General features: G+C 42.3%; 1 protein-coding gene across 2 annotated transcripts in view; it reads right to left on the reverse strand.

The window, feature by feature from the left end:
* CNTNAP2 (contactin associated protein 2) overlaps positions 1 to 12,835 on the reverse strand; it is a 1,023,642-nt gene that overhangs the window by 524,971 nt on the left and 485,836 nt on the right. For both annotated transcript variants that reach the window (XM_081931012.1, XM_081931011.1), the window contains one exon: positions 6,292 to 6,439. In XM_081931012.1, coding sequence (XP_081787138.1) covers positions 6,292 to 6,439 — 148 coding nt within the window. The remainder of the gene's footprint in view (positions 1 to 6,291; positions 6,440 to 12,835) is intronic.

Raw genomic sequence — 12,835 nt, forward strand, 5'->3', positions numbered from 1 at the left:
AGGAAAGTGGGATCAAGGCATTTGGGTAATGCAGCACTGGTACTGAGGCTCATAATCCTGGTTTAAATATGATGGAACTCATCACTTCAGGCATGCGCGGGGAGGGGGCTGGGTAAACTGTTTGGATACAGAACAGACTGGGAGCACCTGAAGTGATCTGATGCACTTGCTTGATAGGAATAGGCTGTTACTGGGTTGGGTTAAAAGTCTAATTGTGTTTTATTATCAGTTTTTGATTATATGTGTTCTTTTTTTTAATGATATTTATTGAAATTTTACAGACAAAAGAAAGTTACAGAATAAGAAAGGAAGGATAAAAAGAAAAAGAAAAAAATACAAAAATACAAAGAAAAATACAAAATACATGAAAAATACAAAAACAGTTAAAAACAGATCAATCTTTTCATGTCTTATATTTCATTTACTTGCTTCCTGACCTCCTCACACCTCCCTTTTTTGTATTCCAGTTCACATGGTTAATTCAGCAAATCCTTTCCCTCTTTGTTTTTATCTTAATTCTATATCTTAACATATTAAAACTTCGTATCTTCATCTGATCATCAATCCATTTTTACATATACTTTTTAGCTTTGTTGCTAAAGCCATTTCATTTCAATCCAACATCATTTTAACATTCATTAATTTTACAATATTTCTGTAGATAGTTTTTGAATTTCTTCCAATCTTCTTCCACCAACTCTTCTCCCTGGTCTCGGATTCTGCCAGTCATTTTCCATATAGTCCGCCAGTTCCATATAGTCCATCACTTTCATCTGCCATTCTTCCAAGGTGGGCAAATCTTGTGTCTTCCAATACTTTGCGATGAGTATTCTTGCTGCTGTTGTAGCATACATAAAGAAAGTTCTATCCTTCTTTGGCACCAATTGGCCGACCATGCCCAGGAGAAAGGCCTCTGGTTTCTTCAGGAAGGTATATTTAAATACCTTTTTCAATTCATTATAGATCATCTCCCATAAGACCTTAATCTTTGGGCACGTCCACCAAAGGTGAAAAAAATGTACCTTCATTTTCTTTACACTTCCAACACTTTATACTTCCAACACTTATTGTCGGGCAAATGATATATTTTTGCAAGCTTGACTGGTTATATCTGTTCTAATGCCTCCGCTAGTCTGTCTGTGATTTTTCTAAAGGTAAGCTGAATTTTGCTGCTTACACATCTGGGGATAGGTGTTCAGTTCTGTGGGGAAGGGGTAGTGTTATGAGTTTGTGGGTGCCAGACCTCTCTCACCCCTGGATTCAGTAGGTGTTAGAATGTAAGCAAGGCTTGGGGTATCAAGATGGGTTCCAGACTTCTAGTCCCTGGATCCAGCAAGAAGTGTTATAATCTAATCAAGCTGGCCTAACCTCCTGCTGGGGGGTACAGAGACCAAAGGAGATGCAAATGGGTGGTCCCCTCCCCTCCCTCCACTCACACATAGTGAGAAGGAATAATGCCAGAGCTGAGAGTTGGGAGCTGTGTGACTGAGAAGCAAGGCAGCAAGCTGGAAAACCAGAGAAGTGCAGAAAGGGTTGGTATTTTCTTGAATCCTAGGCTGTGACTATGGGAGAAACAAGACTCTCCTTCGCAGGCTCAGGTTGTAAAAATGCATAAATAAACCATATACCCTAAAGACATCACAGTCTCTGCTGTGTCTCATTTCCAAAAGGGAACACAAACCCTGGGGAACTGCCAGGAACCCCTGGAATCTCACATTGCTCAGAGATTGGGCTGGTGTGCAGCAGAACGTGGCTCCCCAGGACCCAGCAGAAGGGTTAGCCTCGGAAAGTGAACAAGAGGCTGACTTTCCTGAGGAGGCAGAAGGGTTAAACTTCAGAGCTAGCAGTTCCTAAGGGCTGGGAAGCTGAATATGGCCTGTTACACTTGAGCAACTTCACAAATTACACAGATTTTATTTAATGTGTGTATTCTCTCCAGGTAGCAGATTTGCATAAATGCTTAGGATCTGGTGCAAGAAATCTGAAACAAATGCTGAAGATACACACCCAGGTATCAGCTTCTTAAGCATGGGGACCCATTTGAGGATCCCGGTATCAGTAATTAAGGAAGAGACAGAAATGCAACTCTCCATAAAGTATACTTCTCATTCTCACCTCAGTTTCTTCTTCTTTTCTACATTCAGGTGCATCCTGCCAAATTAGGCCAATACCTCACACCTCAGATCACCTGGTCTTTAGTCCATAGACCTGGTCTTTCCCATAGTCAATTCTGTTTGTTATTTCTGCCACAACAGACTAACATAGCTGCCTCTTTGGATCATTTGGTGGGAAGGCAGGATACAAAAGGGCACATCTATGGCTTCCCCCAAAGAATCCTAGGAAGTATAAAGATGCTGAGAGTTCTTTGGAGACTTCTCTCTATAGATGTCTCCTAACATCTCTCAGCACCCGTAACAAAATAAGGCTCGCAGGATTCTTTTCTTGGGGGGGGGGGGTGATGTCTGTTTAAAGTGGTATGATATGGCTGAAAGCATATAGCGCAGATGGACCTAAGTAATAAGCAAAAGAAAAGAAAGCTAACTGATGACGGGGGCCTGAAGGGAAACTCTGGCCACACAGAGGAATCATGCAAGATTCCTTCCACTGCCCTCCTGTCACTCCCTGCTGACGTGGTCATGAAATAGCAAAGAATGGCATGGATGACGGCTGAAGCATAATTGCCATGGTTGGCAATTCATATCTTACTCTAGACATCAGTGAAACAGAGGCGGCCCCTTAGGCTTAAAACCGGTGACACAGAAACAAAACTCCAGACCTTAAATCTGGTGAACTTTTCCTTTCAGAAAGATCAATCCCTGATTTCCCAGGCGACCAAGTCACTGTGGACAAACTGATTGGTCACTGCTGAAGAAATGAGAAGGTGGCAGAATGCCAACCAAAGCCTTTATGGACATTCACTCAAGCAAAGAGCTTGAAAAGGCTATGCAGAATGAATTAGGCTACGATTCTCCACATCTACTTGCCACAGCTGAATGAAAGGACACCAGGGAGACTTCATTTTCCAAAGACTTGCTTTAAAGGCCACACTTTCAGAAGCCTCTTCTCCTTTTCCATGGTGACTAACTAGGAGTATTATTTACAGTGGTTGAAATGGTAGAAAGAAGCCAGGAAAGAGAATGTCATGACACAAAGCTGGGTTTTGCTGTAATTTATATGAATCCCTGCTTTGAAAAATAGCCTGCTACAGCATGAAGAGAAACCTATGATTTATATTAACTAAAGAAAGAGAGTCCTTTTTTGCAGCAACTTTATGTGTGACTTCAGAAAACGATGGAAGAGAAATCTGTTTGGTCCACATTTTTAAGTGAATGTATACCTACCTCATGCCTTCCAGACTAATATATAGAGCAGGGGTGTAATTCCTTCAGATTTTGCACTTTTCCAGATGTTGTGATATGGTCCTTGGCTCCAAGAATGGACCCAAATGCATGAAAAATGTGTTCCTATCAATGTTGAAATACACATTTCCATATATGTGTGTGTGTGTGTGTGTGTGTGTGGTTCTAATTAATCATGGGGTAGAGTTGACTAACTCCTCCTTTCTTCCATTTTCCTGTATGGAGTCTCTGGATCTTTACCAGATCTGTCTGTAAGACTGAACTGCTATTACTTCCCCTCCACCTTCTAGGATCGAACACCTTGCAACTGCAACCTCAGTACTTACAGGCAAAATTGACTTTACCAGAATGGGTTTATGCTTTCTGCTTATGTGCCAACATAATAAAACCGTTTGACATCACTGGATGAGTAAGTCACAGTTTCTGTAATTTCTATTTAGCCCATTTTCAGGATTCATTATGCAACTGGTTTAACAGCAAACAAATTAGGGGGGCTAGTCAGAAGACTAAAGGTAAAGGTAAAGGACCCCTGACAGTTAAGTCCAGTAGTGAACGACTCTCGGGTTGCGGTACTCATCTCACTTTACTGGCCAAGGGAACAGACATTTGTCCACAGACAGTTTTCTGGGTCATGTGGCCAGCATGACTAAGCCGCTTCTGGCGCACGGAAATGCTGTTTTACCTTCCTGCCGGAGTGGTACCTATTTATCTACTTGCACTTTGGCGTGCTTTTGAGTTGCTAGGTTGGCAGGAGCAGGGACCGAGGAATGGGAGCTCACCCCGTTGTGGGGATTCGAACCGCCGACCTTCTGATCGGCAAACCCAAGAGGCTCAGTGGTTTAGACCACAGCACCACCCGCATCCCAGTCAGGAGACTAGGTGGTGATATATTATTTTAAAGTGTTCACTTTTTAAAGTGATAACCTTAAATAGTCAACAACACTATGCTTGCAAAATAGGCAACACATTAGAGAACATTAACTTTCCATTAATTTAAAAGGGTTTCAGTTGGATTGTGTCTTTTGAGTGAAGAAAAGCTGTCCCAGTATATCCCCTCCAGATGGTCTATGTCTCTTCAGTAATTCTCATCAACCTCCTGCCCCACGGCAGGTTTCCTCTCCAACCCACAATACTACATGCTGCCATAATCCAGGCTTTGGGGAGGGGACGTCTAGGACTCTTTGAATAGGGTTGCCATATTTCAAAAAGTAAAATTCCTGAAACCCGCAAAGTTGTTGAGGTATTTTTTGGAAACTTACCCTCTCAGAAAAAACTGGTGATTTTAAGCTTTTGGAGATGTTTCTGCTGCTTTTTCCGTAGTGTTGTCATGTCGGGAATTATACTGATGTATGGTAAGCCTATCTTTGCAGTTATTAGGAAAAGTGAATAACATTTGACATAATATTGCTGGAGCACTGCATTGGTGTACATTCTTCCTGGCAGCAGCATGAGACCTATCACTCCATAACATCATGTCACAATGTTCTAGTAAGATGAGCATGAAAGAACCATGTGGGGGGTAGGGCAGGCCCAGTGGTATGGTTCCCTGTCATGCATGCCTTCTGTTCGAGCAATGTTTCCATTCATGAGATTTGAGCACTTCATTAGCCCTGCCCACTTGCAGATATTACAGATTCTGGGTGGGAAGCATATGTGAGTTATTCCCACACTATTGTTACCCCAGATTAAGATGTAGCAGCTGGCATTATATGTACACATCTCAGGTTCATATCATTGGGTGAGCCTCCCTCTCAGCATAACCTGCTTCACTTGCACTGTTGTGAGACATCTCTGCACACTCCTTGGAAGAAGCGCATGATGCAAATGTGGCCCACTCTTACCACCACTGCTAGCTGGCATGTGAGAATAGGCTGTTAGTTCCACAAATGCAGCCAGTGGGGTGGTGGGACTTCTAGGATCAGCACAGCATAGGTGTCACAACCCCTATGGGGACCTGTGGCTGGGGATGCAACAGGAGGAATGGCCACACATTCAGTGATCAGTGGAGGATAAGATCAGCGGTTTCCACTCCTATGCTCTTCACATTCTGCTCAATGTGTGAAAAAGGAGGCTCCAACAACAACAACAACACTGCCAGTTCCTCCCCCCCCCCAAAAAAACCCCACTTCTGGTTTATAGTTAATTAGAACAAGCCAGCTTCATAAACTATAGCCTGAAGTAGGGATGTAGCATTCTGCTTTGTCATTGATCTGTTGCAGCCTGTTTCCACATAAAGCAGCAATATTATTTTTAAACATACAAAAATTGCATTGAAATACATCTTCTGGCCTTATTTTAAGTAATACTTCATGCATTTCAGCTATTTTTGTGCAAATAAAATGCATTGCAAAATTCAGAGAAGTGTGATCTCTGACTGCTGTGTTATGTTCTATAGAGTATGAGTGAGTTTGCTCCACAGGTGGACGGAACAAAACTATCAGGCACCTTAATTTCAAGATCACTTGCTTCAACTAACCACAGTTAAGATTAAAGCAGTTTGTCCAGGTTTCCACAATATGACAAGGTGTGTTGTATCTAAAGTCCCTCTGTTGGTGGATGAAGGAGACCTCCTACGTATTGACCAGCTAAACTCTGTTAGGTAGTTCAGCGGAATTTCCCCCATAATGCAAAAGGAGGGTTGAGGCTGAGATATCATATATTGCCTTGGCCCCAAGGCCACTGTTATATCGGAGAAGAAGTCAGCACTTGATTCAGGAACTTCTTAGCTCATAGCTGAGGCACTATGCTACCTCAGGTCTCTTATTACATATGTTATAGTTTGCTTATATTACATCTGCAATGTAACTACACTCAACCCAAATCCTGCATCCAGATCACACTTGCTTGGATTATACTAGGCTAAATACCATTACACAAGAAAGCTTCAGGAAAGCAGAAATAAAATGACATAGCAGAAGTTAAAAGAACTTACAGTAAGGACAACCATAGACTTCAATCCTCAGGCCAATTTGACCCTCTCCACTCCAGTCCAATGGAAGTATCCGTACATAGCGGGCGATAACTGGATGCTGTAAATCATGCCGGACCACACTGTCAGAATTTAAATTTCCAGGAAATGCCTAGGGGAAAAAACAACACAAAATCCTTTTAGTACTAGGGCTATTTAGAATCTATAGACCACTTTCACAAGAGTAATCCAGTGGGAAACTTGATCCCCACAGAAAGCAACCTGCTTGGTTCACTGCCACGCTGTGCTGCTTCTGCCACACTATCCCACCTGGAAGAACGATCCTAGAAGTTGCATTGCACTCTGCACACCCCAGAATGATAAGAAGTTCTAGGACAGCCATTTTCCTAGCATGGAAATCTTGGTCCACCAGGCCTCCTTATTTGGCCAGCAAGGCTGCTTCTGGGGCAAGCCACCCCACAACACCCCACCCTGATGTCATGCAGGGGCTTGGCTACAAGGGGGGAGGGGTTGGCCAAAGCCCACGGGAGCCGTTTCCAAAGGGCCCACAAGCAGCTTGTTATTGGGAGCATTGCACAAAGCAGGAACTGAACAGGACTACACAGGTCCACACACACACACACACACACACACCGCGTCAGCTGATGCAAAGGGAGGCCAATCCTGCTTGGTGGGAGAGGATCCCCTTTGTTTCCTCAGCCCATTCATTGCTGTGAAACAGCTGCTGAAACGAAGTGGGGGAGGAGCTTGCTTTTAGCAGCACTTTGCTAAAGTGATGTCAAATCCCCTGACATCATCTATGACAACAGATGACTGACAGGTGGGCACTCCCACCCCTTTTCTGAATTTGGATTATGAAGCAGGTTCGGATTGAGACAAATATAATGCATTGTTGAATGGTGGGATTTTTTTTTTTTTTGTAATATTGTATCTGGAGTCCAAGTTATATACTTTTGTATACATTGCTCAGCTGGAGAACAACATTGCAAAATTCAGAGAACTGTGAATTTTAAAAATATGTCTGTGCTCCAGTTCTCACATTGTTTTGGAAAATTAATAATAATAATAATAATAATAATAATAATTTTTTATTTATACCCAGCCCTCCCCAGCCAAGGCCGGGCTCAGAGCGGCTTACAAGCAATAATAAAAACAAGATGAATGATTACAACTTAAAAACAAAAATAAAATACAGCATTAACATAATGGAACATTAAAATATTAAAATGTAGCCTCATCGCAGGAGGAGAAGGAAAGGAAAAAAGAAAGAGAGGGAGGGAGGGAATCAAACTGGCTCCAAGCCAAAGGCCAGGCGGAACAACTCTGTCTTACAGGCCCTGCGGAAAGAAATCAGATCCTGCAGGGCCCTGGTCTCATGAGGCAGAGCGTTCCACCAGACCGGGGCCAGTGTTGAGAAGGCCCTGGCTCTGGTTGAGGCTAATCTGACTTCCTTAGGGCCTGGGACCACTAGGGTGCTGTTATTTATGGACCTTGAGGCTCTCCGTGGGGCATACCAGGAGAGGCGGTCCCGTAGGTACGAGGGTCCTAGACCGTGAAGGGCTTGAAAGGTCAAAAGCAGCACCTTAAATCTGACCCTGTACTCCACCGGGAGCCAGTGCAGCTTGAAAAGCACTGGGTGAATATGCTCCCATAGCAGAGAGCCCGTAAGGAGCCTCGCTGCAGCATTCTGCACCCGCTGGAGTTTCTGGGACAGTTTCAAGGGCAGCCCCGCATATAGCGAATTACAGTAGTCAAGCCTGGAGATGACCGTCGCATGGATCAGTGTGGCCAGGTCGGGGCGGGAAAGGTAAGGGACCACCGGCGAAGGTGGAAAAATGTCACCTTGGCTGTTGCTGTAACCTGCGCCTCCATGAAAAGGGAGGCATCAAGGATTACACCCAAACTCTTAATGGAAGGCAATGGCACTAATTGGGCCCCTGCAAGAGAAGGGAATTGGTCCCTCATCCCCATGCCATCCCGGTATGTTCACCATTAAATGTGAACTGAACTGAATGCCTCCTGCTCCGAATGCATTTTCATACTAGTTTGCAACACAGATTGATTCAACTAACAGTTTGTCACAATTCTGGAAGTTTCAAAAGTTCATAATTATCCAATAAGATGTTTAAGCCAGGATACTTAAGTTATATGTTTGGTAGAATCACATAGAACAACCCTCTTTCAAAATGGGGGTGGAAGAAGTGCAGACCCCTTCATCTAAGAAAAAGAAACCTCCATACACTCAGAAAAATAGCCAAATGAAAGCCTAGTCTTGTCTAGCTTTCTTCAAAATGTGCATTTAAAAAAGAAGAAATTTTAAATGCATAATGTGCATTTTAAAAAGAAATAAAAAATTAGGGAATTTCTGAGGCAGGGCAGCATTCATTATGCATTATGGTCACCCACCTGCAGTCTTCATAAAATCATAAAATGATGGAGACCCCAAGGGCCACCTAGTCCAACCCCCTGCAAGGCAGCAATCTCAACTAAAGCAACCAGGACAGGTGGCCACCCAACCTCGGCTTAAAAACCTTCAAGAAAACCTTAGAGAAAAGAGAGTCTGGAACTGAGGGAGTCAGTTCCACTGCCAAACAGCTCTGTCTGAAAGTTCTTCTTGATGTTAAGTCAGAATCTCCTTTCTTGTAACTTGAAGCCATTGGTTCAAGTGCTACCCTGCAGAGAAGGAGAAAACAATTTGGCTAGGTGTTCCCTTTCCACCTTTTCCTGTCTTGGGCTGCAGCTCCCTCCTTACATCATTTATTCTGTTATCACCAGGTGGGGAATCGCTTCCCTTTTGGATGAAGACAGAGGCAAAGTAGGTGTTCAGCAGTTCTACCTTCTCCCTGTCACCCAATAACATTTCTCCATTTCCATTCAGTGAAGCTGCTAGTTGATCGATCTTCCTCTTGCTTCAAGCATAGCCAAAGAAAACTTTAAAAAAATATTTTTAACCTCTCTTGCAAGCTTGAGTTCATTCTTAGCTGGACCCAGCTAACATCCCCCCTGCAACTGCTGGCTAGGTAAAGGTAAATGGACCCCTGACCATTAGATCCAGTTGTGGGGTTGCAGCACTCATCTTGGCCAGCATGACTAAGCCACTTCTGGCAAACCAGAGCAGCGCACGGAAACGCCGTTTACCTTCCCGCTGGAAGGTACCTATTTATCTACTTGCACTATTTATATATCTACTATTTATCTACTTGCGTGCTTTCGAACTGTTAGGTTGGCAGGCTACTGCTTTGGTATTTCCCCTTTCTTCCATTTCTTATTCACGCCCTTCTTACATCTCAGCTCATCTGCAAACTCCTTATGCAGCCACACCGGTTTCCTTAGATGCCTCCCACTTTTCTTTCTTGTTGGAATTGTCTGCAGTGGGGCCTTCAATATCCCACTTTCAAAAAACTCCCATCCATCTTCAGCAGCTATGTTACATACTCGTTCTGAATATGCAGATCAGCTCATAAACTCAGCAAAGGAAACATTTCTTCCATCTCATTCATCCTCCTGACAGTGCTATTATGATTCCGTTAGTTGACTGCATTGTGCTGGACCACACTGGCACTCAGGGAAGCATGTAGAGGCTCTCCAATGCATTTATGCTCCCAGAAGTAAAATTAAGAATGTTGCGGCCTTTTATTTTATGCACCTTTTGGCACAATGATACATTTCACTGAGCTCCAAGCAAACAATACCTTCTTGTTAATTCTGCTTTGCTATTATTATTTTTTTAGTAACCCACAGGATGGCATCTTTCTTCATAGCCAGCAGTAAATGGCTATAAAACAATTGTACTGTTGTACGATTCCATAAGCTATTCTTCTTCAACACTCTAGTACACTTTTTAGTGGATATTTCAATTTATTTTCCTTACTATAATGAAAATCAGATAAATAATGGATTTGGGGGAAACAGCTGGCAGTCAGAAACACCGTGTTTTTGCAATGTTTTCTACAGGACAACATGCAGCTGTAGCCTGAATGAAGGACTGCTTCAGTATATAGGTGGAATTTTAATTGTAATATTAACATGAACTTTAAAAATACTTTAGATAGTCTCTCCTCTCAACGTTGGGTCTGGATTGCTGTATATTTTCCTGAAACATAACCATCCATTGCCACCTAATCAACACTGTGTTCTTTGTTTATTAAATTACACACTAATATTTGGGCCAGGACAAAACAGTAACTTACCAGCCTAAGATGTTACTGAAGTAGCTAAACGCAAAAAGCACCTTCTCACCTAAAGTGGTATTTTCACGTGAGCAGTGTAACAACAGAAGATTTGCAGCTGCCGTGGTCATGGAAAGGAAAGCGCAATCTCCCATGGCTTTGCTCTTTCAGCATCACCCTGGTTGACCTACACAGCTCAGAAATCCGTATCTTCATGCTAAAAGTGTCAGCAAGCCTGTTTTGGCTCACACAAAAGTCTTTGTAAATTTAATTTCAAACGCAGCACCTTCTTTCACCTAGAGGATTTTCTAATAATTTAAACAAGTGTGTACCTACTCAGCACCTACAATGACAGCCATCATATAACAATTCTCTCCATCAGATGCTGTAAAGGAAGCCTATTGTGGGAGAAGTGTGTATTTTGAGGAGACAGTGAATTGGTTTGTACAATTATTCCTCCTTGCTTTTCGACACTTCCTAAAGGGTTGCTGTCAAGTGCTTTGGGTTTGCTTTAGTGTCTTGATACAGGTAGGTAGTTGTGTTGGTCTGCCGTAGTCAAAACAAAATTTTAAAAATCCTTCCAATAGCACCTTAGAGACCAACTAAGTCTGTTATTGGAATGAGCTTTTGTGTGCAGGCCCACTTCTTCAGATACCTGAATGCACACGAGAGCTCATACCAATGACAAACATAGTTGGTCTCTAAGGTGCTACTGGAAGGAATATTTTAATTGTCTTGATTTACACTTCCGGGTTCCCGCAAGTTGGCAATTGGATGGAGAATCTGACAGCTCTGTCAGATTTGGCTTTGTAGAGCGGACGGGGAAGAGCGCGAGGGCCACACACCTCACCCCAAAACCCAAGAGGAGCATTGGGGTGTCTCGGGGTCCTGCAAACTCATGGACGGTGCCGTGGATCTACCAAAAGGAACAGAGAGAGGGGCAGGAGAGCTGTAGGCACCGGTGCAGCTCTACAGAAGCAAAGCCTGTGATCCAGCCATGAGCAGTTACCTTTCCAGACATTGTGCCCATTGGAAGGTGAGGAAAAATTAAAGAATTGATTAAAACAATTAATTTGGCAAGAAATTGGGAGTGGAAAAAGGAAGTCTGCTCCCATTACTGATGCAACAGGCATGAAATACCTGCAAGTGAATTGTGGGTGAAACGTACTTTGGAAGACAGGTTAACTAATGAACAAATAGGTTTAAAAAGACTGCACTCAGCTGTTTAAGGCAGCCTCAATATTTTTAAAAATAATGAACTTGACCTGAACTCTATTTGAACTTGAACATAAAATACGGTGAGATTGAACTTGACTTAAAATGGAGGATAAACCTGAGAAGGATTATAATGTTATTGATGGAAGACTGTTTTAAAAATTCTTTTCTCTGGGAAAAAAGATTGGAACCTATCTCACTTCTGGAAAAGTGTTCTAGAATTTTTCTGAAGGCTGAAGACCCCCAATTTAATGGAATTCCAAAAATGTTTCTACTTTATGAAAAGGCATTAGCTGGATAAAAACTAAGGCTAAAAGAAGAGGACTGCCTACTGCTAATGTTGGACTAAAACAAACTCAAAATTAAAGGTTCAATATAGATTTATTATATTTACAATTTTAAAAGTTATTTTGATGTTCATTAATGTAAAGATCTGAATATGTGATTGTTAAAATTTTGTAATTGTGAGTAACTTGGAAGGGGGTAGGTTGAAAGCACTGGCTCTCTCTACTGAACCTGATGATGTCCTTGGTAAAGTACTGATAAGGTTAAAAATAACACTTTGTGTGGTGGGAAAGGACATTTTGTTTTGAAAAGAGGAAGCTAGGAAACAGGGAGAGTATTGACCTCTCAGTTTAAATCAGAAATGGCAGAAATAAAAAATCACAGTGTCAAAACAAATCAGCCAGGCTCTTATGCAATTGCTTTTAGATTTTAAAAGAGAACTGTTTGATCAATTTAAGGAAGATGTCAAGAAGGCAGCTGTCAAAATTTGAGAAAATACCAATTTAATTTCAGAGACAGTGGGACAATTAAAAGAGGCAAATGCATGATTAAGACAGGAATGGTAGAGGGACACGGTTTGAGAAAAATACATGGGAAAGTAAGAGTGGTTCAAAATAAAAATAGTACCTCGTGTGAGATGTTCTGGGAGTCTTTTACAGATAAAAAGGATACTCTGTGTGGAATGATATGGGAGGCTTTGATTGTGATAGAGAAGAAACAGAAGGGGAGGGCAATAAAAGGTTGCTATATGTGGTGGCAATGTAAAATCATTAAAAAGGCCGGGGAAAAGACATATAAGGACTGGAAGGGAATGTGGGAAATGATGGTTGTTTTAAAAAATTGAAGATGTGATATTGAGACGTACAGGTTTGGATGGA

Source organism: Podarcis melisellensis (assembly GCF_964234715.1).
Source record: "Podarcis melisellensis genome assembly, chromosome: 12".
Classification (NCBI taxonomy): domain Eukaryota; kingdom Metazoa; phylum Chordata; class Lepidosauria; order Squamata; family Lacertidae; genus Podarcis; species Podarcis melisellensis.